A 26,077-nucleotide genomic window follows, 5' to 3' on the forward strand; every position below is an offset into this window, starting at 1 on the left:
GGTTGAGGGTGTGAGGGGCTGTAGGCTAGATGGAGAGTATAAAACACAGGGACGATGGAAAGGGGGCGGGCTTACTCTGCAGCAATGGTTCCGGCCACAATTCAGAGCAGAAATACAGCCGCTCTGCAGAAACTATGACCTAGAAAAGGATTTTTTGATTTTGGCTAATCATAATTAAAAGACAACTGGGAATGCTTTACAAATAGATCAAAAGATGATCAGAGTGGAACTTGAAATTGTAGTAGGGAAATAAGAGCATGAGGATTTCTAATCTAATTCTGTAAAAGTAATGTAGGTCACATGACCCCAAGTTCTTCTTTAGAGTCATAACTTTGATCTGTAAAAGCTCTTTGTGCCTTGTAAATAACCTTTTAACTGAAATTTTGAGTCTGCTTATGTGTGACTTTAGTGAGTTTTAATCCAGTCCAAAGTGCGCCACAGACCCCTCAAAGATCTCACTTACCTAAACCTTAAAAGTCCTTCAAGACGCTCTGAGACATGTAGACTTTCTTTTGGGTCATCAATCATGAAAGGACGATTCCTCCAGAAATGTCAATCATCTCCTAGAAGCCTGGAAGCTACAAAAGTACCAAATCCACTCTTTGTGTTGGCATGTTGCCCGGCAGTTCAATTCAATTCAAATTTATTTATATAGCCCCAAATTACAATAGTCGTCTCAATGGGCTTCATACCGGTAATTGCATAAGAACATGAAACCAGTCATTGACTTCGATGGGTAACTGCTAAACTAAACTAAACAGAATTAATTAATAGAGTGGGCCTCCTCTGTAAGGAAAACTCCTAAAAAAACAGACTCAGGATAAAAAATGATGACATTTGTGTTGTGAATGGCATATGGCAGTGAGTACACAGAGCCGGCAGTCTCGGTCATAAAGCTTTATTTCACAGGCGTCCTGCAGCTGGGGGGGCGTTCTTTACATTTCTACCCGCCGCTGCAGCGTTAAATAAATCCAAGACAGAAAACAGCAAACGCACAGTTCAACGTAAGATTACAAGGACAACATCACAGACGGTAATAATAGCAACCACTGATCCGGGTCGCAGAGCGCAGTTCAAGACTTTGATACAGTCAGCCATCTTTAAGGTGCGTCATCAGATCTGCAGGTGACGTCTGAGTAAACCTAGAAGAAAAAAAACCCATATCCAAGTGCTTCAGTTTGAGGGTTCAAAGGTCAGCTCCTCTTCCTCTGGGTCATTCCGCTTGTTTGGCACTCAGTTTTTCCGGAAGCTGCTATGCGTGTGCGCATGTGTACATGTGTATGTGTGCGTGTTATCTCTCAGCTCCGGCAGAGATGCTTGTTGCCGTGACGACTCACAGGACCTCTGTGGAGACAAACAAGACAGCGTCACACCTCGTCGAAGGTGGACAAAGACAACCTAACGGTGGACAGTGTGGTAAAGCTTTAGTTGTACCGGCAACATGCTGCGGCTTCATCGGGGCCGTCTTCATTATGAAGGGCTCCGCCCCCTCAAAGGTCAGCCGCGGCTCTCCGACGCGGCCACTCGGCTGCTGCTGCTGGAGGATCCCCAGGTTTGCGTCTGTGGAGACGCCGTTGTGATGAGTGGCGGGCTGAACACCGTTAACGACCATGTTGCCTGCTTGCGACGCAGCAGCGGGGACCTGCAGGTTCCCAGGGGCTGCATGGAGAGCAAGGCACAGTCAGAAATTTATCACGTGCAACAAACAACAAAGAAAAAAATCCTGCTGGACGCAGGATGAATCTGCATTGAGGTTGATTTTATCAGAACTTAGATATTAAGTTTCAGTAAATGACAAAGAATCTTAAAAGCAGTGGAAAAAAAGAAACAAATCAATACTGAAAACAGAAATCTGGTTTTAACCAGAATTGACTCCAATCAAGAAAAAAAAATGCATAAAAAGAGTGTTTACCCTCCTTAACTTTCCGGTTATTCTAGAACATTTCCAAAAATGCAAATTTTCATTAATAACCTTAAAAAGAAATTCCTGAATATTTTCAGAATGTTTTTTTTTATTTGTTTAGAAAAATTTTCTTGAAATGAATTCAGAAAACTTCCAGAAGACCACTGACTCGTTTAATTACTAAGAAAAGGTTTTGGAAAAAAAGGAGGCAAAAAGAGCCAACACCCTTCACACATGGACAGGGAGAGCGGGAACCGAACTTGCAACAGGAAGTCGACCAGTCCATAGGAGTCCGTTTTTCTCCCAATAATTTCCCCTTTTTAGGACATTTTCTCAATTTTTTGTTCCCCCTTTTAGTGTTTTTGTTCAATTGTTTGCATTTGTCTACTTTTAACTGTGTTTCAGGTTATTTTGGGACAAATCTGAGTTTCAAAAAAATATTTAAAAGCTTTTTATCTCAAATTTATTGTTGTGTTTTAAAAAAAAAAACTACATTTGTCTGCCATGGTTCCAGAATTATTCACTCAGAACCACGAAGCCTTGAAAAAAACCTTTTAAAGAATCTGCTCCAACTTTTGGAAATTCCCTTCTTTTAAAACATTTTTCACAGTTCTTAGACATTCTTTCTGAACAAAGCTCGGAGACAAAGCATGAACATTTTCCCAACATTTCTATTTCCAAATTGTTCCTCCAAAATTTCCTGGAAGTTTCCAGAAGTGTTCACCCGTAATCAAAATGTTCATTTTTTTCTACAATCTTGTAAAAAAGGAAAGTAAAAAAGTTGACAGATGAGGTTCGTCCTCCTGATGTTGCGACATTTACCTTGTTGGGGCTCTGAGCCGTTGACCTGGGGAGGTCCTCTGGCGTCTCTCTGTGGTAAAAACAAGTCACATGGTCACTCATGAACCCCGCAGGAAGTGCCGCCTTTCAGGAGGTACACGAGCCTGCCCACCTTCTCTCCTGCTTCGCTCTTGCGAGTCCTCTTCATGATCTCCTCCAGACGCTGAGCAGATCAGTTCAGATTAGACGTTAGCCGCGATACAACTTTGAACTCCAAAGCAAGAAGCTCTGGAGCTGCCCTCACCCTCTTTCTCTCCAGTCGCTCCTGTTCCTCCTTCTGGAAGTGCTTCTCCCGCTCCAGGCGCTGGCGCTCAGACTCCTCCCGGGTTTTGGCTTCGGCCTCTTCCCTCTGAAATAAAACCAAAAAGTAAATAGGTTGGGATTTGAGAGATTTTCCAGATGACACGAGGGCTCCTCGGGTGTAGTGTCACCTCCTGCCTGCAGGGGGCAGTCTGACCTCAGTCTGACTTAGAAAATACAGGATCAGCTGTTGCAGGAGGAGTTTTAGAGCCAGTCAGACCCACTGATCTGGACGTTTCCTTCAGCAGAATTGTTATGCAGATTCTCCAAATATTATTTGAAAAAATAAATCCAGATTTTAATTTAAAAAAAGAAGAAAAAACCCAAATAGTTCACTTTCAGAGAAAATAAAGACCACAAGAAAATGCTCAATTGGACATCCTGTGCCCCCTTTCTCATCAGGCCGATCCCCGCAGTCCTGACTGCTATGGAGGTCACCAGCTGGCGTGGTCCACACTGAGCATCGATCCCACAGACTCCCAGTAATCCCCAGCCTGCGATGTGGGGGCTGCGCAGATGCTTAATGAGCTGGCTGGATGTGGATGGTGGCGGCTCAACCCACAAACACAGAGCTTTCACAGATTACTTACAGCTAACCAGCAGGGGTTTAATTCACGGATGATGGTTTGATTTCCATCAGATTACATGGAAACCTCTCAAGGAATTATCAGATCAGGGTGTCCAGACTCTTGTTCTGCTGCCAGCGTTTGTCGCTCTGACACCAGGGAGTAGAACCTCCAGGTTTGAACAAAATCTAGATCCTGCTATAAAAAGTTCTGCTTTAAAACCTGAAAAGAGCTAAAATGATCCTGGCCTTTTTTAAACCGGAGCGGTTTAATGTTTTCACGGCCCGGACCGTGCGTGGTTTCCCTTAACTTCTGAACAGAAAGTTTAATCTCTGCAGCTGCTTTAGACTTTATTTGTTTACTAGATTTCATGTGGGAAGCCATAATATGTAATATAGATTCCTCCTGAACCCATAACTTTACTAACTCAGACGCCAACTTCAGCCTCATCTGACTTTTAATGTGTGATGCATAAATACAAAAAAAAAACAATCAGTAAAACTGGAATTTACTAAATATTATAATAAATGTGAACCCATTGTTTATTAGCAGCATCCTTGTAACATTAGGTTGCTGTATATATCATTATTATTTTGGCCTGTTGGAACAACTGTAGTAATAAATCCATATTTGGAGTAAAAACTCCTGGTTTTTCTGTGAAATGCAGACTTCTATTATTTTGAAGTCAAAGGCTCTTTTTCTGTTTCCTCACCGGCTCATTTCTGCAAACAGAAACTTTCCAAAGACTAATTTTGCTAACTTTGTGGCTTTCATTTAGCAGAAAGTAGCAGGTGGATTTTCAACGCATCACTGTGCCACTTGACCGGCATCAAGAATAAATCGGATGTGGTGGAGAGAATTGTCGTTTTCCAAAATAAAACGTCCTTCAGAACTGGAAACATTGTAGACGGTGTTTTTCTTTCTCTGTGGCCCACTATTGGTGTTTCATATTCGTGGTTTCACGTATTCCAGGATTGTTTTTCAGTCGTGTGACTCCTCTGCTTCATCACAAAATCTCTGACAACTTGCGGATTTTTTCGTTGGAGTCAAATCTCCGTACAGCATAGGTGTTGCCGTTGTGCTGACTTCAGAGCGGCCTAAAAAAATGGCGAGCTCCTTCAGCTCTGAGCAAGCAACCAAAACGCCCCAAAAAAGTAACGATGCAGCAGGAAAAGCTCTCGCTGTTCCACAAGCTTAAAGAAGCTCTTCAATACTTCAAATGTCTTTAATAAACGTCTGACAAAGCATCGCCGGTGTTTCCCAAGTGTTTTAAATTTTGAATTTTAGGAGAAAAAAAATGAGAAAAAATTCTCTGGAACTGCTCCTGCTTGAAACATTCTGGTTGGTCCTCGGAGGAGGTGCCAGCATGGATCAGACTCCTGAAGCTCCCCTCACCTGCTTCTGCAGCCTCTCGTTCTCCTCTTCCTCGGCCTTGGCTCTAGCCTGCGCCTCCTCCTCCTCCTGAGCTTGCTGGGCTTCATCTCTCAGCCGCTGCTGCTCTGCCATGAAGCGGGCCTCCTCCTCTCTGCGCTTCCTCTCCTCCGCCTCCCGAGCCATGGCCTCCTCCCGCAGGAGCCTGAGGAGAAGACACAGAGCTGTGATGTCACATGTTCCTAACCAGATCATGAAGTGGCTGGGTTCTGGTCATTCCTGGTTCTGCCCTCATTTGTTTGAATGCTCTGGGGTTTTTGGACTCTGACCTGCTGTGGCGCTCCTGCTCTAGGCGCTCCTGCTCCTCCCGCTCTCGCTGCTCCCGGGCTTGTCGTCTCTTCTCTGCCAGGGTCCGGGCCGCCTCCTCAGGGTCGTTGGTGCCTGCCGACGGTTTGCTGGTGGGTGCGACCGGGGCAGGCGCCGGCTGTGAGCTTGGTACCGATGGAGGAGGTCCTGCCTGGACCTGAGGGCTCATTGAAGGTGGAGTGGCGGCGACGGAGGACACCACAATGGCGGGAACGTTGCGGCCAGCTGTCAGTGGACCGAAAAGTGTTTAGAGGAGATGATAAAAACTAGGTCGGGTTAAAAGGTTCCTGAGGAGCAGAACCTCTTCTGAGGAACCTTTGGTCTTCAGAACCTGAGGAGGTCCATGCTCTGACCCGGTCAGGGGTGCCTGCGTGCAGCCCCATCCCACTCTCAGTAAACAAGGATTGCCACTTACTCTTCCTCTCTTCTGCTTGGTCCGCCGCTGGAGGTGCCGGTCCGGTCTCCACGGCAACCGCAGCAACCACCGGAGGCTGCACCCGGACTGGTGTCTGAGCCCGTTTTGGCCGAGTCTTTGTGCCAGATGCAGGAGGAGCCTTCCTGCCGGCTGGGACCAGAGGAGAGAGGGGCCGGCTTTTAGGAGCGGGAGAGGGAGGTCTGTTCTTGGGCCTGGGGGTGCTGGGGAGCAGAGACATGAGAACGTCAACAACAAATAGAGGGAAAAATAATGGAGGAGGCAAAAACACCAATCTGATGCTCACTAAACTGAACAAACATCTAGACTTCAAATGTTTTCTGTCAGGTGTGGTGGTGGAGGGTTGATGGTGTGGGTCTCTCCTGAGCAGAGCCTGGACAACTTTAAGAGCGGTGATTCTAATGAATGAATAAAAAAATAACCAAAACAGACAAACTTCTAATTAAATTAACGACTGAATTTTCTTCATTCATTCTTTTTCCCCCCTAATATGCTAATTTGGTGGTCGGAGCTATTCTGGGGCTGAACAGGAAGTGGCTACAGCTGTTGACTCTTCTCTTCTGGATTGCAGCTGGCGGTTGCCGTGATACTCAGGGAAACTATATCGATTTGAAAATCAAAATACCATTCTTGACAGACTTTTAAAGCTAATTTGTTCAAATGTGGCAGCAACTTTCCACCAGGGGGGCGATAGACTATAAAATGAAACACCTTCTCCAGTTAATCCAGAAAACCTTCAACCCGCCATCAGGATGTTTTGTTTTGTCTTCACGTGGCCTTAATTGAAGCTGCAGCTTGAAAATATTATTTTTAATCAGTCATAGAATCACAATTTTTAAAATTCATCAGATCCTTTAACAACAAAAAATTGATTATTGGAATTGAAAGTTTCATTTTTTTATTTAACCAGATCCAACTCTTTGTACTTTCTATGTCTGGAAGTTTTTACTTATTTGTTTTCTTTTTAAAAGGTTTACATGTTTGGAACAAAAAAAAAATGTCAAGCATAACCGAAACTCACAAACTCTCTCCAGACGCTGTGGGGAACACCCACATATTCTGTGGTGTTCCCCACAACTTTTAACCCGAAGTCTGGTTGGTTTAGTCCGCTGCCATTGCTCTGTTGCTTGGTTACGATTTCTCGTGAACACAGTTTTCCAGAACGCGTTCCTGAAGGATGAGTGATGGGGGTGAGTACCTGCTCTCTTGTCTGGATCTGTGGTTGGTGCCGGTTGGGGACGCCGTCTGTCTTTTTTTCTGCACTCTTTCTTTCGTAAGAGCGTTTTTCTCCTTCTCGTTCTCCCGCTCCTTGTCCTTCTTCTCCTTCTTCTTTTTATCCACCTGCAGGGGGCAGTGACAGTTCTTCCGATCTGAACGTTTCCACAGGGGCGAACGGCCTTCCCGCGAACTCACCGGCGTGGAGTTGCGCCGTCGCTGCCGCTGTGTGATGTCCGGCGTGCTGGCAGAGGAGGCTCTCCAGCGCTCGCCGGCGTTGCGGTGCTGATGCGAGCAGGCGCTGAGCGGGCTGGCCGAGGCTGAACGGGAGCATTGGTGAGAGTCTGAGCGACAACACACACAGGGAAGACACACACTCACACCATGCAGGGCAACGACAAAACCACACAGCAGCTCCACTGAGACAGAGGAACGAGTTCAGCCTTACATCACAGGAAGGGATCAATGATTTAAAATAATAACATTTTTGTTCTATTCACTTTAGGGGACACACACCGGCGTTTTCAGGGTTTAGGTCCATGTCGTTATTTTGTCTTTACTTTCCCAATCCTTCCTGCTTTGGTTTCTTGATTTGCTCCAAATTTGGAACCCTAAAAATGAACCAGCCTCTCTCTCTCTCCAAGGCTGAGAAGGAGGGAAATTGTGTTGCCATGGAAACGAGGCAGAGGAGAGATGTAGGGCGGCCTCTGATTTGAGTTGGGTGATGCAGAGAACAAATGATGAACAAGAACCTCAGAGGAAAAGAAGATCATGGAAGTAGTTATAAATGTTCGGTTTCTGATTACCAATAAAGATTTGTAAACATGATGTTTGTTGGCTAATATCTGGTTTTGTTTTTCCTTAACTAATGTCTTAAATTTCACAAAAACTCACTTAACAACTTTATCTTGCCTCAAATTGAACATGATGCGCTGCTTTTCTTTTGCGCATAAAATTTTTACCTTGTGTTTTGAGTTTTGTGTCGAAATATGTCATTTATGACATATATGTATGTGCCTGTCAGTCTTTTTCTAAAAATTTAGGATAAAACTATGTTTCCATGGGATTGGTGCCATGACGACAGTTTACCTCATGAAAACTTCATGTGATCAAAGTTAGACCAAGCAGGAAAGAAGCTGGTTGGAAACCAAGCATAACATCATTTTTGGCGTGTTTTAGCACTGGTTGCTATGGAAAGTAAGCCAAATTAGTTTGCTGTAGCGGGATAAAAATCTACACATCTGTTCATTAGACTCAGTCTAGCAAAAAACATAATGGTTGCTATGTGTCTACATCCTCACAGTGGCAGCCAGGGTATGGGCGTGTCAAAAATAAACACTGGTTGCTAAGAAAAGCAGACGAATGCAGTTTCTTGTAAAGAGGAAAAAATCCACACATTTGTTCATTAGATCCAGATAACCTGAATTAATCATGGTTGCTATGTGCTATCTCCCTCACAGCAGCAGGCATGTTGACCAAAAACACAAAATCTGCCATCTGGTAAACATACTCTGAGGATAAAACCTTGAATTCTGCATACATGTCAAGGTAAATATTTCTTGTCGCAAAGGTAAAATGCACCATAAAAAATGTGACTTTAGAATGGAATTACATATAATTTCTATATTTTCCAACAAATCTTTTTTTTGTATGTATTTATTTTCTCATTTCTCCTTTGAATAATCGTTTTTGCATTTTTGGAACAACAGTCACATAGGCTGTTTTTTCCACAATTCCCCATAAAAAACAATAAAGCTCTGATCACGGGATAAATAGGAAGAAATGTCAGACAGTTTTGAATCACTCAGACATTCAGAACAAATTATAGCAAAAACATAGGACAAAGATTTCAAGCTGGCTCCTTCAGAGCCATGGACGCGCATGCACGTGCACGTATGTTACACTCACGGGCGTCGCTGCTGTTGAGGAGGGTGGCGGCGCTGCGGCTGCGAGCGAGGAAGGACAGAGTTGGCGTCATGAGCCGCTCCACAATCCGGCTCTCCCATGGGCTCAGGCGAAGGCTGCGGGCTGACACATGAGGGCGCCGTTAGTGAAAGTTCCTCCACGGGAGGCCCAACCAGTGCACATGCACAGTTCACGTTTTGCCCAGTAAACCACAAAGCAAAGATGATGATGTTGGATGGTGTGAGAGGGGGGGCGTTACCCACCCACCACACTAACACACACACACACACACAAAAACCATCTGAGAATAAACACTAAGGGTTTGTTTATTTATTTGGCAACATGAGTTCTCAGTGGAGCAGCTGGAGACCAAACAGCAACCACACTCTCTATTTTTACAGTCATTGTTGGCAAGATAAAAGAAACTATGCTACTGTACAGTTTTAAGACAGCAGGCCTGTGGTCGTCATGGAAACCAGTGGAAAGGCAACAGAAAATGTATGAAGCAGATTCAGTTTCTAGCTTTGTACAATAAAAAAAAAGACTCTCAGAGACTGAGTTCATGATAGGATCAGCTGATATAGTTCGATTTTCAGTTTCATTTAAAGAAAGGGGTGAGTTTCATAACCTGAAACTAAATTGGGGCCCGATCTGAGAGTGTTTCCTTTGATACCGGGTCTGCAGAACATAAGAACAAAACGTCAGGCAAACCCTCATGTCACCGATGTGATTGACTTAGAAGCAAAAAAATCAGCTTTGTTTACTAACAGCATAACAGTGACATGCAGAGGAGACACAATACCTCTGGAAAACATGACAATCTGTACAAGGCCCGCATGGACATTATCTTGTAGTGAGTATAATGCGGAGCATTTTTTAGTAAAACTTGCTGATTTTGAGCTTTTCAGGATTTTTTTGGGAAGTATCCTGGGCTGAGGCGCAGACGTTACAAGTTGAAACCTGGAACTTGGAAATCTTCTTTCAAATTTGCTAATAAGCAAGTAACAATGACGAAAAGCTTTCAGTTTACTCAAACTAAGCCTGGTGTGATGTAATAAAAGAACAAATAATGAATCCTTAAATGAGGCATTACACAGGTTTGACAATTTAAAAGTAGACGTGCAGTAGCGATGCAACGATTCACTTTCCCCACGATTTGGATCAATGGCGTACAGATCGGTTCTAAACAGAGAATTGTGGGGTTCCTATTCAGCACCGTCATCGATGTGCACTACAACAATACTTTCATTGATCACGGAAAAAAAACGGCAAAGAAAATATGAGGCTCCTTTGGGGGGCGCTGATGAGGCAAGTCAAACGCTCAAATGTCCCAACGAGTTAGCTAAAGCTAGCTCCTATTTTAAATTGCACAGATGTGATTGAATTGGGATAGATTCAGGAAAACGTTTAAAAAGTTTTCAGACTAAAACAAAATTAACTCTTTATAGGGAGTCTTAGGATATGATTTAATAATTAGCTGCTTTAGAAAATAAGTTTTTACTGGACCAAACATGTTCCTGTGTGTGTTTTTCGTCTTTCAGCTGCTTACATTTTTGGTTTCAGTCACTTTTTTTGAAATATTGAGATGAAATGAATGAGAAGTTTAAACCTTTGTGAATTTTGAACCATTAAAGAGGCAAGAAGTTAAGCAAATTTTCAGCTAAATATGACAGTTTTTAAAAAAGTGAACAAATCCTCTTTCATTTCTATGTATATTGTAAAAGTATCTGTTGTTTTGGATATCTACAGGATTACTTCACACATAATGTTTAGAATCCTTCAATTGATGATATCATACAGTTTAGAATTCAGTATTCCGCCCAGCAACAGGATCATGTATGGCCGTTGTAGCGTTTTAAAGTATTTCAAAGCTGTTTTAACAACACTTTCAGCAATTTTATGTACTTTTTTATGCACCTCCAACTAACAGGAAATGATTTAAACCCTTCAAAATTTCTTGGAAAGTGAAACCTTTTAGCGTATTTTTGGCACAAAAAGCTCATTTATAAATATCCCGATTGCCTCCAAAAGACTGTTCTATTTCCTTTTTAGGTTAGTTCGGTTAGTGTTTTTATGCGTGTAACAGAGTCCGGACACGTGGTCAGCTGATCGATCAAGTGCTTTGCCTCCCTGTTAAGTCCGTAAAAACCACACAGAGATCTCTGTTTGGACAGCATCAGCTGCTCATATTTGCGGACTGCTGCTTGCGGGCTGCTCCACCCACGTCCAGCCTTTTACCCACAAAGCCGTGATGCTCCAGGATCGGATTGATTGTGTTTTTCAAAGACCAGAACCATGCCATCGCTCGAGGTTTGCGCTGAAGTGACGAAGATGTATCCTCCTCCAAACATGTTCTATGACTATCTGATAACCTCACTACCTCCTGTTGCTAGGCAACGTGGTCCCCCCTCCTTCTACAATGCGGCAAGACAGGAAGGTGGAGTGATGTGTGTTTCCACAAGCGTCACGAGGGCCCCCCCCCTCACCCTCCACCTCAGTTAAATCACAACACAGCATCTCCAGAGGCTCTGCTTCCCGCTCTGCTAATGGACCGTCTGCATTACAGGAACATCTGAATGAAACCGATTATCAAGGGAGTTGCGCTCATGCAGGAACCCTGACAGTGATGTGGCTTTCTGGAGTCAGATCAAAAGCAGAATTCACTGGAACAAACCATGAAGATATCTGCAGGGACTTCTGGGAAAACCCAAACAAAGCCATATGTAAATGACAACCACAAAGAAAGACAGGCTGACTTCCCATACCAAAAAAAAACAAAAAATAATCTTACTAAATGGTAACAATTCATGAGTATCTGACAGAACTAACTTACATTTGTCACATGTTCAAAAACATCAAAAATTTACATCTCTTTATTTTTTCACCTTTTGTTATTTTTTTTCTTTGCTCCTCAATTTTTTTAATCAACAACTTAAAATTAAAGAAAATCTCTAAAAAGAAACACATCTGCTTTGTAGAACTTTTTTTTGGTTTGATACCTTAATACAATTAAACAAAAAAAAATCTTGAGTTTTATCCATAAACTTCTAACTAAATTTTAACAGTTTATGCTAACATTTTCTCTTTATTTTGTGTTTCAGAGTATGTTGTATGTTATCTTTGGTATTTGTGGATTAGCCACCAGCTAATTGCATTAGCATGGCGCCATGATGCTATGGTAGTAAAACAAGCTAACTGCAGTCACTGAACTTGCTACAATACTCCTGCAAGCTGTTTTTTATGTATAAAGGTAAGTTTTGTAAAAAAAAGTTTTAACTGTTTATGTTAAATGTTTTGTTTTTGTGGTGTTTTAGTAGGCATTGTATGTTTTCTTTGGTATTTTTCCATTAGCCACTTGCCAATAACAATAGCATGGCGCCACAATGCCATTTATGTATTGCTCCTATTGTAGGGGCATTTGGAGCTAAGGTGTAGCTTAGCTGTAGCGACTTAGACAGATGACTATATATGACATCATTGAGTGGTAGTAACATCCGGTAGGGGGAGAATTCGGATTCGGCCATAAACATGTTAGCTCTATCACTACCAGCCTGTTAGCATATTAAAGTTAGTATTTAGCTTAAACAGTCAAGCTGCTCATCATCAAGTTTATTTTTTACTCGATGAAAGTGTTGTTAAACTTCCAAATAAATTCATTCAATAGTCAAAATCCTGTATAAGGAGAATTGTCATTTAAAAAAAACCTGTATATGGACCATTGAAATGACCGTAGTCTATATTAAAAACACAGTAATAGAAGATGCATATCATTAAATCAAATGTTACATAAAAATAAAGAAAACTACTTGTCAATCTACTCCAGCAGTCACTCTGAAGTCCAGCGCCACCACCACCACCAGAGCACACCACCCACATGACACTTAAAGGGGACAACCAAAAAGCATGTGCGGTGACAGGATGTTAACTGATAAACCCAGGAAACCAAGATACCAAAAATATATAGACACAGCACACAGAGTGGCCTGGTGATGTGGAAAAAGACTGATCCAAAATGCACAGGAGACTTAAATCAAAGACAAACCTCCAACTGAAAATAAAACCCACAATGCATGAAACCAAGAATGTGACAGGCAAGCAGGCAAGCCACCAGATACAAGTTAACCAAAACAAAACCAGATGACAGTGACAGGACGGATGGAGAGGGAGGGGAAGGGAGGGAGGGGAGGCCTGGTGGACACCGAGGTCGGCTCGTCCTTACTTCTGTTGGGGGAGTTCCAGAGCGTGGCTGAGGACTTGGACAGCCTGTTGTTAATGACAGGGTCCACCTGTCTCGGCAAGTTGACCGTGGAGGCCGAGCATCTGCCTGCACCGGAGAGAACGCAACACAGAACAACTGTTCACAAGGCGGCTGGGGGGAGGCTGGGCCGACCCGTTCTGGACTCCCTGAACACGAAGTCGAGTCTTTTTGGCGGAGGGGGGGAAACGGGAGGAACTTTGATGAAAGTTTGGGAAGGGAGTGATGTTTTTAGAAACACTAAAAGTGGCATTGAACATGACGCATGTATGCGTCTTCTGTGCCAAAGCTGGTTTGGAAAGGGAAGCCTCTCACACCTCACAGCCAATTCCTCCCAACAGCTTCAGCACTCATAACCAGTTGTTGTCTAAACGCATAGAGGAGGCCTAGAATCAGAAGTCACGGACGGTTCCCTGGAAATGGATCAGCAGAGGCCATGACTCACACTAAAGACTCGGGTTGCTCTCTGGATCGCACAGTTTGCCGCTGTTTGTGTGAAACTTACTTTCTCTGCGCGAGGTCTGGTTGAGTCCGCCGGCCCAGGACCACCTCTGCTGGCGGATCTCTGCCCATGTTTTCTTAGTGGATCTCTTGATGGCGGCCTCATAGCGTTCCTATGAGAGGTGACACGAATACGGGACACTTGTGTGTGATGTTTAGTCCTAAAGGTTTTCACCACAGAAGCTTACCGCCTCCATTCATTCTTATTGGAGCATTAGACCGTGAAATTCTCCTTATAAAGGAAAACCTAGACAGGTATGGTAAACTTCATTCCCCCAATGGCGTCCATCTGGTTCAGTTTTCATTAATCCTTTAAAAATGAGAGATGTTGTTTGCAACACCTAAATAACACCCGCTGTTTGACCTACTGTAACCTTTTAGCTGTTTATGGGATCAACAGGAATCGATGGATTCTGACGCAGACAAAAGCGGCATTCCATATTGGCTTTGCTTCGTTATACAACACATTATTAATGTAAGGTTTGCTCCACAAAAGCTGTGGTGTTAAAGGGTTAACTTCGGAGATGCTGCTTGTGACACCTAGGTATCATACGCTCTTTGACACAATGGACCTTTTTGTCCCTTTACGTGAGCAACACTTTACAGTACTGATGTGTTTGCGCAGTCAACATAAATCAGTTGATTGTGACACGAACAAAAGTGGCTTTACATATCGGCTTTGCACCGTCACGCAACACATTTCTAACGTAAAGTTTAGCATTTTGGGGCAAAGCTGCTTTTTGACAGAATTAGCTGATGTACGGAAACATTTTGCTACAGTGAAGTGCTGCATATCAGCGCAAGGCCACTTTTCTCTTATTCAGAATCCGCTGGAAGCGAGTTAATTTTGTAAAAGAATGTCAACACTGGAGCTAAAGCTCTGGTGTTAAAGTGTTAAGCTAGCTGCTCCTGAGTACCTTGATCAGGTGTGTTTCACTAACTACAAACTGCAAGGACAGGGTTAAATGGGAGATGTTCTGTGGCTGCAAAACAAGCCCAGATCATTAACCTTCCACCTCCATGTTTGATAATTGATCTGAGGTGAAGGTAGAAAAACCTCCATCTGGCCCTCCTTCATCTTGTTACAGATGTTTTCTGGTTTAATTTAAAGATCTAATTCATTCACCTATCCCTTTTTAACTACACCCGAAGCGTGCATACTTTCTTTATTTCCCACCTTGTTCTTCTCGAGTTTCTGTCTTTGCTTCTCCTCCAGCAGAGTCCGACGTTTCTCTGCCTTTAGCCGCTGCTCCTCCAGCTTCCTCCTGCGCTCCTCCAGCTGGTTCTCCCTCAGCCGGCGGGCCTTCTCCTCCTTTTCCAGCCACTGGGCCTTCTTAGCAGCTGCAGGATCACAACAGAGACTGTTAAAGAAACAGGACCTCTTTGTTATCCGTATTTTCTCACTGCTGTGCATTACCTTTTCCACTTAAACCCCACCCCTAAATTAGACATTCTTGTATAAACTGCAGACTATCTAAAAGGACAAATTTTGATTGTGCTGTCATCTTATAAACCTCCCTGCTGTCTTCTGGCGTTCCCCTGGGATCCGTCCTGACACCCCTTCTTTTTTCAGTCTGCACGTCACCTCTTGTTTGGATAAATCATTATTATAAAGAAGGTTGTGAAGCCTGTGTGGATTACACTAGGATGCCAGGAGCCCCACTAATCTGACAACTTGGTATCTTCACAAAATAAAATCCCGAGCTGATGCAAAAAACAACAAAAATTCAGTGCTCAGTCTGATTGGTTCCATCGTTTCTGCCATGTAGGGATCCAATGGAAATGTTTCATCAAGAAATTAAATCTTTAGTTTATTTAACAGTAGAAAGTGGTCATTACAGACGCATAGCGGCTTCAGATATATTTTTGTTGGTGCAAAAAACAGAATGAGGCTAAATCTGGAGAACTACGGTCACAAAAGCTAAATATTCTCAAGAGCGTCACAGTTGTTTAATCTCTCCTTCCAGGGTTCAGATGGAGTCATATGACTGCTTCCCTGTTCTCCGTGTGCCTCCAGAACCCAAACAGATGGAGGACTGGTGTTTGTTCCACAGTGAAGCTGAGAGCAGTAAATAAGCAGCGTTTTCCAGCTGCTTTTCCTCCCACTGGCGTCTGTTTGTCTCGGCGCACAAGCAGACGACAATCAAACACCAATCAATCCTCATTCATTCAACTGCTCAAGTGTGTCTGCTCAATCCCAGCAGCCAAAGAAATGTCCTTTAGGGTCAAAAGGACTCAGTTTAGATCAGTACAGATCATCTGGTTTAAGAAGATGCTTAAGTCCTCCAGTGACTCTGGAGCGACAAGGACTCTTACCCCAGATCAGAGGATTCAGGTTAGGTATGGATCGGCTGGTTTAAGAAGGTCTTTAGACCCTCTAAGGACTCGGCAGGAGTAAGGACTCATAGATTAGGGAGTTCAGGTAAAGAGTAAACAGATCAAGAGAACAAATACGAGGATTGATTCTAGTTATTTAGAGTCACGGTAAGCAATTCTGTAACTTGATAGGACATCTTCCTCCCTACTCGTCCAGGAGGCAGCAGGAGAGGAGCTTTTAAGAGGAGGAGAGGAGAGGAGGGATTTGTAGTCTGGAAGTTTTGAATGACGCTGATCTTAGAGTGAACTCTCTAAAGCGACAAACACAATGGACATGTGACGCACGTTCAAGAACCCACGTTCTTTAGCCAATGGTCTTCACACTGGTCAAGCAGGGAGGGGCTTCTTCTTCTTCTTCTACTGTTTACTAGGAAGAGCCTTGGTGTAAAATGTCAAAGCGGTGAAAATCTGCTGAATTTAGCTCCAGACTGCTTCTTTCACAGTTCTATTCCGATATACGAAAGACTTGGTGTCATAGAATTCTGGCCAGTTCAAATAGATGCCATCCATACGTTGCTACCTAATGCGAGTTCCCGAATGGTCATAGTTCAACCTGATTTAACTTTCAACATACGTTCAATGGACGTGTGTTAAGTATATGGAGCTCCAATACAGCCTTTAAAACATCTGTGATGTTGAGAGTTTTGAACGCAGAAGCCTGAAACGCGTATTTACATAAACTTTTTTATTAAAAGGCGTTGCTTGGACACACGTTGCTGAGGGCGGCGTGAACGTAGCTTAACAAAATTGTGTCTATGGTGATAACTGTTTCTGCTCCTGAGAGAATCGCGGGAGAGGGGATATGTGACAGGGAGGTCTGAGAGACTAATCCAGAAATCAATCCAGGTCTGATGTCAATAATCCAAGAGATGAAGCAGAGGCTTAATGGATGTCAAAACCCCAAAAACTTGACGTGGAACTGATACGGACATGACATGAAATACTTTAAACTGACAACATGGCAAGTGGTGAGCATATACGGCGGATGGGAACCCAAGAGGACCAAGAAGGGGTGAGGAGCCAAAATCCTGACCAACCCTCCTTCCTCTTCTTTGACCAACACCGGTCCAGCGATCACTTGAAGGTTTGGTTTGGCATTTCCTGATGCAACTTTCTCCCTTTACACAAATTTTTAACAAGTAAACACAGATTTACGCCCCCTGTGGGATTCAAGATGGGTAAAGAGTGTATGAACGGCCAATCTTCAGCTTCACTGACCAGACCAGATTCAGCTCTAGCCAGAGCATCTGCAGCAGCTGAGACATGTCCTCCTTTTAGAATTCAAGATCCAAAAAAGTTTTATTATCATTTTAAACACGTATCTCTGATCCAGTTCATAGTAACAATGAGTTTATCACCAAGACTTGATGCTACATCAACATGTAATACAGAGACAGGAGCTACCTAGACACAAATTTGTCTTCTTTGCCAGACCTGTACGGTTTGACTGAAAACATTCCAGGCAGAAGCACACAAATCCAACTGCAACAAACTGGATTCAGAAAATCCCATAGTTTTTTTCATTGTTCTGGGTTTTGTATTCATTTCTTCTAGAGATCACGTCAACTTTTTCACATTAAATGTTAGCAGCAGAACAAAACAACTCCTCTAACCGACAAGAGAAACTAAGCCTCACATCAGACTGCTGTCGGCTCTTAACAACCTCTGGTTGTTCTAGAATGAACTAACAGCCATTAAAACATACCTATTGACTTTCATAGGTTAACTATATTCTGGGAATTGTTCAAATGCACTTCTGCTTGATATGTAAAGGTAAAAAAATGTTTTTTGTTGTTGTAATCAAAGACTTCATTTCTTTTAGGGATAATACTGTAGCTTCTTTTTAAAGGTTTTTACAAATTAAAAATTAGTTTAGAAAGGAATCTGTCCATTTATGATTATATTATCTGTACAATGATAAAAGTTGTCAATCAGAACTGATTTTGATCCACTTTGGGTTGTTGCTTCTGCCACCGACACAAAATAAGAATGAGTGCAGCTCTGCTCCCCTAAGACCGTGTCACACAGCCAAGATGTACATTTTGCACACATGAGAATTGGTCAAACGAAAAAAGTGAGAAACATAGTGGTTTACACATGACATTTTCATACGTGTATCATGAATGAACAATGTTAAAACCACTGAAAAAGTACAAATAAACCACGCAAAGAACACGTAAATCAACGTAGAACATGAACCGTGCGTGATTATTGTGCTGTTTCTATGTAATTCATTAGTGATTCGTGCGTCAATTACATAATTTTAACATTAGATGTGCACCGAACATGCCACATAAAAGTTACACATCGGTCGTAGATGTGGTAAAGTCCGTTACATACGTGGGACGGTTGTGGAAAGCCACAAATTTGTGTAGGCATCTCACAAAAATCACGCACAATTGCATAAGTTTTCCGTAAAATTTGCATTTAAACTACGTTAAATACTCATAAAACTGCATAATTCTCAACTGACCAAAAATTTTGAACAGCTCAAAGCGGAATTCACATAAAGACCCGTCTGCCGAAACGAAAAAAAAAAACACTTAAGAATTACAAATATCACGAAAGACGAGGAAAATGCGCAAAATGTACGTATAGTGGCTGTGTGACACGGCCTTAACACACAGATGCTAATCTGATGGCAGAAATCAAAGATGAAACTGCAGACGTTTCACAAGTTTCACAATGAGCGAATGAAAAATAAAAAATAAAGGGGTGGGGGGTGGGGGGTCACGGGTGGAGGAACAGCAGAAGAACGAAGCAAAGCTACATGACAGCAGATGGAGGCTGATGGAGGCTCCAGTGGAGCTCCTTACCTTGCAGCTCAGTTTGCTGTTCTGAGAGCCGTGCAGAGAAAAGAAACAATAAGACTGAACATTAGTGGTTCAATCACAGCACAGCTGTTCAAAGGGGGCGGGGCTAAGACAGGATCCGCTCACAAAGTCATTCATGCAACAAATGTCTGGCGTGAGCGTTCTTCTTACCGATATATCGGGCTCGTTCTTCCCGCCGCTCCTTGGTGAGTTTCTGTCGCTGCTCCGAGCTCATGGAGTCTGGAAACAATGACGAATTAAAGTCACATGATTGGTCGAGGCTTGGACTGTGAACAGCTCATGCCTCCAGGAGTTCCAAAGGTAAACATCTGTATATAAACATGATGGAACGAACAGCTTCATTCCTGGCTGAATTTTTTCTTTTTTGGAAAACCTTTGTCAAGATGGAGCAGTAAAAAAAGCGCTGACATGTTACGAGCCAAAAGTGGCGGTCTACCTATAAAATGTGAAATTCATTCGTCCTGAATTTTGTAGGATTTTGTACGCAGAACAATATCAACATCAGAAGTGCAATTAATTTGTACGTTGGTAGGAGCTGAATGGTTCCTCTGAACCCTCATTTTCAAACATCCTCCCATCATCTTCTCTTCTTCTCCACTGTGTGTTTCTCCTCAACCCCCAGAATCGATCACTGAGCGGCCCACAACGGTCCTCTGCCTCGTTTCTATGGCAACCGGCTTTTACCGTCTCGCCCAGCCTGGCAGAGATCGTCCCACACAGAGGGCTTGTAGACACTAGGAGATAAACGTATGGAGGTTCCTGCCCCGCTCCCCGCACGCCATCTGCGGTCTTCAGCGAGTGACGATTACGTCTGAACGTCCGAAAGGTGGAGGCAGAGAGAGAGAGCAATTCTGCTGAGAGGGGAGATCCAGAGGGTCAAAGGAGCGATCAGAGATCTGGAGGATTAACGGACCTCTGCCCCTTCATTGTCTCAGGTGAATCCACAGTCACCAGCCTCTAAAGCAGGGGTCGCCAAATCCAGGCCTGGAGGGCTGGTGTCCTGCATGCTTTCCAACCAACCTGCCATTGAAGCTCCTTATCGGCTAAACACACCTGATCCAGGTAATCAGCAGCAGACAAGGCGGCGTTTCTGGAAAACCACCAGGCCCTCCAGGCCTGGATTTGGGCACCCCTGCTCTAAAGGCATTTCCTTTGATTAAACGCTGTTACCATGGAAACTTTGTAAACATTAACTATCTGATCATAGGAAATAAACAATAATACCTTGCATACACAAAATATAATGCACACAAAACCAATTTGACATAGTCTAAATTAGCTTCATGATTACCAAGGTTACAGTCATACTTGGGCAAAAACCATTGCTCTGGAACCTTTAAAGAATGACTTTCACTGTGACATGAGACAACAAATGAAACAACCTCCTGATTCTAGTTGAACTCAGTAGGGCTTTTATTTTGATAGCAACGTGGCGGTAGCTTACCTTTCTTGGGCTGGGGGCTGCTGCCGGAGCCAGGGGTGGACGGCCTGGCTTCTGTCCTGGAGGAGGAGGCATCTGTCTTTGTGGGGGCGGAGTCTGTTTTGGGAGAGAGGTCCGAGACGGCGGAGTCGTCCGACGTCGGGACGTCTTTTCCTGAAGACTTGTCTCCGATCCGGAAGGGGTGAGAGTCCAACTGCAAGGGCAGAGCTGCGGAAAACAAAAACAAAAACAGCGTTATCGTTAGCTTCCTGTGGGCCTGCATGAAGTCAGCAGCAGGTGACGCTCACGGTCATAAAGAAATGACTTCCTTCAGTTTTCTGACCCCTGGAAGGTCGGAATTAGTTTTTGTGCGGATTGATGCCTCTTCGATTTAGCTAAACTGCTGTGTGGTTTATGTTTTTCAACAAACTGTACATTTTGCATTATAAGGATTTCCTATTTTTCCTGATATTATTAGTTTTATTATATTATTAGTAATCCATTTTCAAGCTATTACTCCATGAATTTGCACTTTCGCATTTACCCCACCGACGAGCATGAGCTAATAAATAGCTAGCTGAGATTAAACGATTTGCAACCAGTTTACGACCTTGTGACAAATTACATCCTGAAAATATTTTTTTAGTAAAAAGAAGTCACATCACGTTGATAATAAAAGGAAAATGTAAGACCCATTTTGCATTTCGGCTTTTCCCGCGCCGACGACCATGAGCTAAATAGCTACCGGGGGTTAACGATTTACAATAAGTTCACAACCTTATGACCCAGCCAGCGCATTCTGGAAATGTTTTTTAGTGACAGGAAGTCACATCGCGTTGATAAGTAAAAATATATCACCTATTCAGTAGAATTTACAACAATTTTATGCTTTTCAAGGTTTTGTTCTAGTCAAATTAAATTTAAGACCTTTTAAGACTTTTTAGGATCCGTGGCCACCCGGAAAATCGTAAATCTCTGAAGAGGTGCAATCGTTTTTAGGAAATGTTTCCCTGCAGTTGCCATGGCGATGTGAGAAATGTAGCAACCGATCACTGGCTGCAGCAAAAACTTGAAAAAGATCTTTTCAGTTGGAGAGCGCAAACATGGGCGCACATACTCATCAGCAACAGACATCAAAGCAGAGAAAATCAAAGCAGACTTCAGCGGCTGTAGCTGTTGTTTCCTTCAGAGTCGTGGAGATGAGCATCAATGTCATCACACTTGGCTAGACGCTCTGTCCGGTGACTGACCAATGAGAGCCGCCGGACGCTGCGAGGACCAGACAGGAGAGAAAGGATGCTTTGTGCTTCTGCAAGGACGTGGAGGCAGAGGAGAGATGGAGGGCGGAGGAGTGGAGGAGCTGCAGTCTGTTTCATAACAGACGACAAGGAGACGAGAAAGAAAAGGACGGTATAAAAGAGCAGACGGGCTGGAGGTCGACCAACACCTGGCAGGTGGAGCGTGACGGCCTCCTCGGGCTGTCCAAACACTCACTGACCCACGTAAATCACAGTTTAGCACCAGGCCCGGATCCAGCCACCCCCCCCTTCCCTCTACACGGCCAAAACCCAGCAGGCGTGACGGGAGGGTGATGTAAAATCCCAGCAAGAGTCCAGAACCACTCAGACCCGATGCTGGAAGGGGACCAGGCTGAAGCGCAGTCAGACGCTGAGTCAGCAGCTGAAATTTACGATCATCTGAAGGCGAAGTTGAAGAACTGAGAGCACTGCGGGTGGAGTTAAAGCATCTGCCATTACTGTGACAGCAACAAGGGTGGGGCTGCTGACCTCACATGATGCTGGTGGTGTTTGGGGAGGGATTTCAACCCTAAACAGAGACGTAATCTGCTGACCACAGACCCAGCTTTGGATTTTATCTTGAGAAACACATCATATATTTGATGAACTTCATCGCCTGATGAATACATCAGAGAAAAATAAACCAGAGTCTGCAGGAAACTGAGAAACCATCGCCATCAGCCTGCAGAAGAAACGCTCCCACTCAACAAGTGCCAGTCATCACAAGCACCACTTTGCACTCAGACCGCCACGCCGGCTCTCGAGCCGCCGTGTATTAATAGCCGCAGCAGCCAGAAGAGAATGTGGGCCATAAAAGGGACTGACTGCACCACACGAGCACCGACAGACGGCTCTGACTATCAGAGGTCCTCCTCTGCTTCAGCCTTCTGTTTATTGCTGAAAAGCATCAGCAGATAACTGGATATACAGGAGCTTCCCGGTAGAATAGAAGCAGCATCTGCAGATCTCATGCATGATCCGATTAGAACTTCTAAAGTCCAAACTGTTGCTTCTGCAGCCTCTGACTACACCTGTGGAAGTGACACGACTAGACAAATACAGGAGAGGAAAGATGAATCATTTTTACTACAAAGACAGCCAAAATTTTGTTCAGTGCAGCAAAACAATGTAAAAGTGCTAAATTATGATCAAACTGCAGATAAAAGGTTTAACTGTGTGCTAAATGCTACCTTTTGTGCTCTAAACTATGAAACAACACTAAAAAAAGGCCCATTTTAGGTCAAAATTGCTAAAGTACTAAATATTTGGAAATTGTAAGACAGCTGTGACTTTGAGTAAAGCTAAATCCTACATTTAGTATAAGTATCCAATTAAACATGTGAAAAACTGACAACAAATGAGCTTCAAACACAAGGTGAAATGCTACAAACGCACTGATGAAACTTTAAAACACTAAGGGTAAACTTAAAAGCCAAAAAAACAAACCTACACCAAATAAAGCCTTCTTTGAAAGAACACTGAAAAAAATAAATGAATACTAATTATAAGCTGAAAATAGAACGTGAATTCTAGTAGTTTAACTGAAAAACAAGTAGGAATGATGAAAATAAACAAAGTTGTTAAAAAGAAAAGTCTTAGCAGAAAAGTGTCTTCTTATAGAAAAAAAGAAACAACCAGAACCAACAAAAGTTCTGTGACCTGATCAAGAGAGGTCATCTGTGAGGAAAAAATCAAAAAGCTAAAAGCTGCGTCTGCGTGTTGAACCCGGGCTGGGCCGGTCTCAGGAATCCCCGGCACGCTTTTTTCCCCCCGCATTTGTTTCTGCAACAACTGCGGTTCTGGATCAGACGTTCTCCGCTGTGCACAGAGGGAGCGTGTTTATGTGTCTAAATAAAGGAGGTCAGTGTCTTTGAGGAGGCGGCAGGAGGCAGGACGCTCCTCCCCTGCAGCCCACAGGGATCTACAGATGCTTTCAAGTTCAAACAAAGTAGGTTACTGAGTCACAGAGAGCTTCATCTATCAAACATGAACCGTGCATCACTCTGGTATCTTGATGCATCACTCCGCCCCTGCTATGAGTCCCCAAGGAGACGTTACTCACAGGGACGATTACTCCAGCACAGCTCTGGAGTTCAAAGTTCACCCAGGAACAGCTTCTTCGGCTCCAGATGAATCAGTTTCACTTCTATGCAGCCATGACACCACCCCAGACCAGAAACGGATCCAGTCAAGCCGATGTCAGAAACAGGAAATGGAAATGTGGACATGACCTCCAGACTTTCGGTAGAAGGCGTAACCTCAAGTTGAAATGGACATAAAACCAATCAAGTTATTTCCCGCCATTGGTTTTTCCCAAACTAATCCTGGGGATCACACAACCCGCATTTAACACCTGAGATGTCTCCAACAACAAATAAATAACGCACAATCTTATACTGTTTACCCGTTTTAGCGGTCAACATGAATCCGGTGATTCTGACGGGGAGCAAATGGAATATATCAAATATAGAAATCAGTTTTGCACCAACATGCAGCACATTGCTAGTGTAAAGTATTGCATAATAGCACAAAGCCGCTTTTCTCCACAACACAATCAGCTGATTTGTGCTGATTACGTAAACGGTGGAAGAGTTACCGTAGTAGAAAAGTGTTAAAAGGTTAAAGGGTTAAATCCACAATCAGGATTTAACGTTGAAACAGTTCTACCAACTCCTCACAATGAAAAGCAGTCTTGGCTGACAAAATGTCACTACATGATGTCATTACCTAATTAGCATATCATCTGCAAAGAGCTTTTTTGGGGGAAAAATATAAACGATAAAATATAAATGCAATAAACATCAACTTCTCTTTTGGTCCAGCTTTATTTTTAAATCCTACGCCGTAAAAGTGGGCTGGAGCTAGGGGTGTGACGATAACCGCATCACCGCACTTTTTTTTAAACTTAGCAAGAAAGTTGCTGAGTTGGCAACTTTTCTTTAAAATCCATTAAAAAAATGTTTTACTCAAAGCAATTTCCACAAATGAAAAGCGCAAACTGCTTTTGCCTTTGATGGATACGCCATCTGCGTGTTTGTGGTCGAACGTTGAAACATTCGGCAGGAGTGGATCCGCATGCGATGATTAGTCAAACTTGCTATTTTTGCGTCATGTTTAACACGACTAAAAAGCAGGTAAAAACCGGCCCAGCTTTAAGTGTGCAACCCTCCTGCAGACCTTTAAACCATTCATGACAACAACATGAGGAAAAGTTTAAGTTGGTGTGAAGTCACTCAAACATAAAACGGTGGGTCAAGTGGGCCAGTGAGGTGGGGGCCCTTCAACGCTTTAGACCTTTGTCTGCACCATCACTCATCCCATCACAGCTTATGCCAAACGTGTGGTTCATGGCAAATTGTCAGGACGTTTGGCATCTCCTCAGTGGTTTTATCAGGAAGACAGCAGCCTGAAACCTCCTGTTCTCAAACTGATTTCTGTTTACACCTGTTTCTTCTCAGCCTGGAAGATCAAACATCTGCTGAAAACATCAGGCTAAACTTCCCAGCTGAGGCTTGTTTTGGCCTCTAAAGTGGAGCATACCTCTGCGCAGCTGACCGCCGCCGCACTCTGGGGACAAGCTAAATATAACCTGAGCTGAGCCGACAGGGCCGGCGACCCGTCGTCCGGTCCTGGGCCGGTCAGCAGCAGCGATTTGTTTACAAACCAAAAAATCTGCTGACGGCAACTTTAAACTCCAGATATTACTATGAGCACCAGCTCCAGAATAAGGGCTTCCACAAGCTCTAAAATGAGGATACGTGACAGGAAATACACGCATTAAGCTTACTGTTATAAATATAATTGTTAGGTCATAACTGGAAAACATCTTGGTACTTTTGAACCAATCACTCAAAGCCTGAGAAGGATATACCAGAAAGCAAAGGGTTAATGTCTGGAAAGATCCCAAATTTACTTTTTTTTTTTGCAGAACATCCATCAAAAACAAAAAATTAAAAAATGAAATAAAGCACAAGCGGAAAAAGATATACAATTGTCTCCATGTTTGTCAATTCCTACAGAACAAGATGACCTAACCAGCGTTCAGTCGCGCAGAATATTTGTAACCGTGTGCAAACACACTGTTAGGTAAAAAAAAACACCTTAGTAATAGGGCTGCACGATATAAGGAAAACTCACTATTAGCGATATTAATGATCAATATTGCGATGACAATATAACTTGCAATATCTTAACAAGCAAAACAACCAAACACATCATTTCATTTCACTGCAACATTTTCATTTAAATAGGAGTCAACATAACTTAAATTAGATTCCAAATAAAAGGGATTTGATTTGATTAAATACTAAAAGCTGCAAATAATATTGTTTAATCACATTTTAAGTAACCAGTTATTGTAATTTTCGCCGTCTTTTGTGATATGCATATTACACAGCTCGATATCGCGATAACGATAAATTCGCAATTTATTGAGCAGGCCAACTTGAACTTGAAAATGTTTCTCTTTAACAATATTTCTTAAAGATGTTATTG

At 43.2% G+C, this 26,077-nt stretch overlaps 1 protein-coding gene across 6 annotated transcripts in view; it reads right to left on the bottom strand.

Annotated features, from left to right (window-relative positions):
* Positions 1 to 882: 882 nt before the first annotated feature.
* The window catches only part of LOC101165325 (MAP7 domain-containing protein 1), a 36,017-nt gene continuing 10,822 nt past the window's right edge, over positions 883 to 26,077 (bottom strand). Inside the window, exons 1-18 of one of the 6 annotated variants that reach the window (XM_020707254.2) lie at positions 21,213 to 22,954; positions 20,310 to 20,513; positions 19,016 to 19,084; positions 18,848 to 18,868; positions 14,833 to 14,996; positions 13,660 to 13,768; positions 13,119 to 13,223; positions 8,903 to 9,022; positions 7,193 to 7,338; positions 6,978 to 7,120; positions 5,762 to 5,982; positions 5,310 to 5,571; positions 5,005 to 5,185; positions 2,988 to 3,092; positions 2,856 to 2,906; positions 2,726 to 2,774; positions 1,435 to 1,659; positions 883 to 1,344 (exon numbers count right to left, since the gene is read on the bottom strand). In XM_020707254.2, the coding sequence (XP_020562913.1) occupies positions 1,334 to 1,344; positions 1,435 to 1,659; positions 2,726 to 2,774; positions 2,856 to 2,906; positions 2,988 to 3,092; positions 5,005 to 5,185; positions 5,310 to 5,571; positions 5,762 to 5,982; positions 6,978 to 7,120; positions 7,193 to 7,338; positions 8,903 to 9,022; positions 13,119 to 13,223; positions 13,660 to 13,768; positions 14,833 to 14,996; positions 18,848 to 18,868; positions 19,016 to 19,079 (1,977 nt within the window). In that variant the 5' untranslated portion in view covers positions 19,080 to 19,084; positions 20,310 to 20,513; positions 21,213 to 22,954 and the 3' untranslated portion in view covers positions 883 to 1,333. Of the gene's footprint in view, positions 1,345 to 1,434; positions 1,660 to 2,725; positions 2,775 to 2,855; positions 2,907 to 2,987; positions 3,093 to 5,004; positions 5,186 to 5,309; positions 5,572 to 5,761; positions 5,983 to 6,977; positions 7,121 to 7,192; positions 7,339 to 8,902; positions 9,023 to 13,118; positions 13,224 to 13,659; positions 13,769 to 14,832; positions 14,997 to 18,847; positions 18,869 to 19,015; positions 19,085 to 20,309; positions 20,514 to 21,212; positions 22,955 to 26,077 lie in introns of those variants that run through there. The other 5 variants (XM_011481122.3, XM_011481120.3, XM_011481121.3 and 2 more) reach the window with 5 other exon arrangements.

This window comes from Oryzias latipes, chromosome 11 (genome assembly GCF_002234675.1).
Source record: "Oryzias latipes chromosome 11, ASM223467v1".
In the NCBI taxonomy this organism is placed as follows: Eukaryota; Metazoa; Chordata; class Actinopteri; order Beloniformes; family Adrianichthyidae; genus Oryzias; species Oryzias latipes.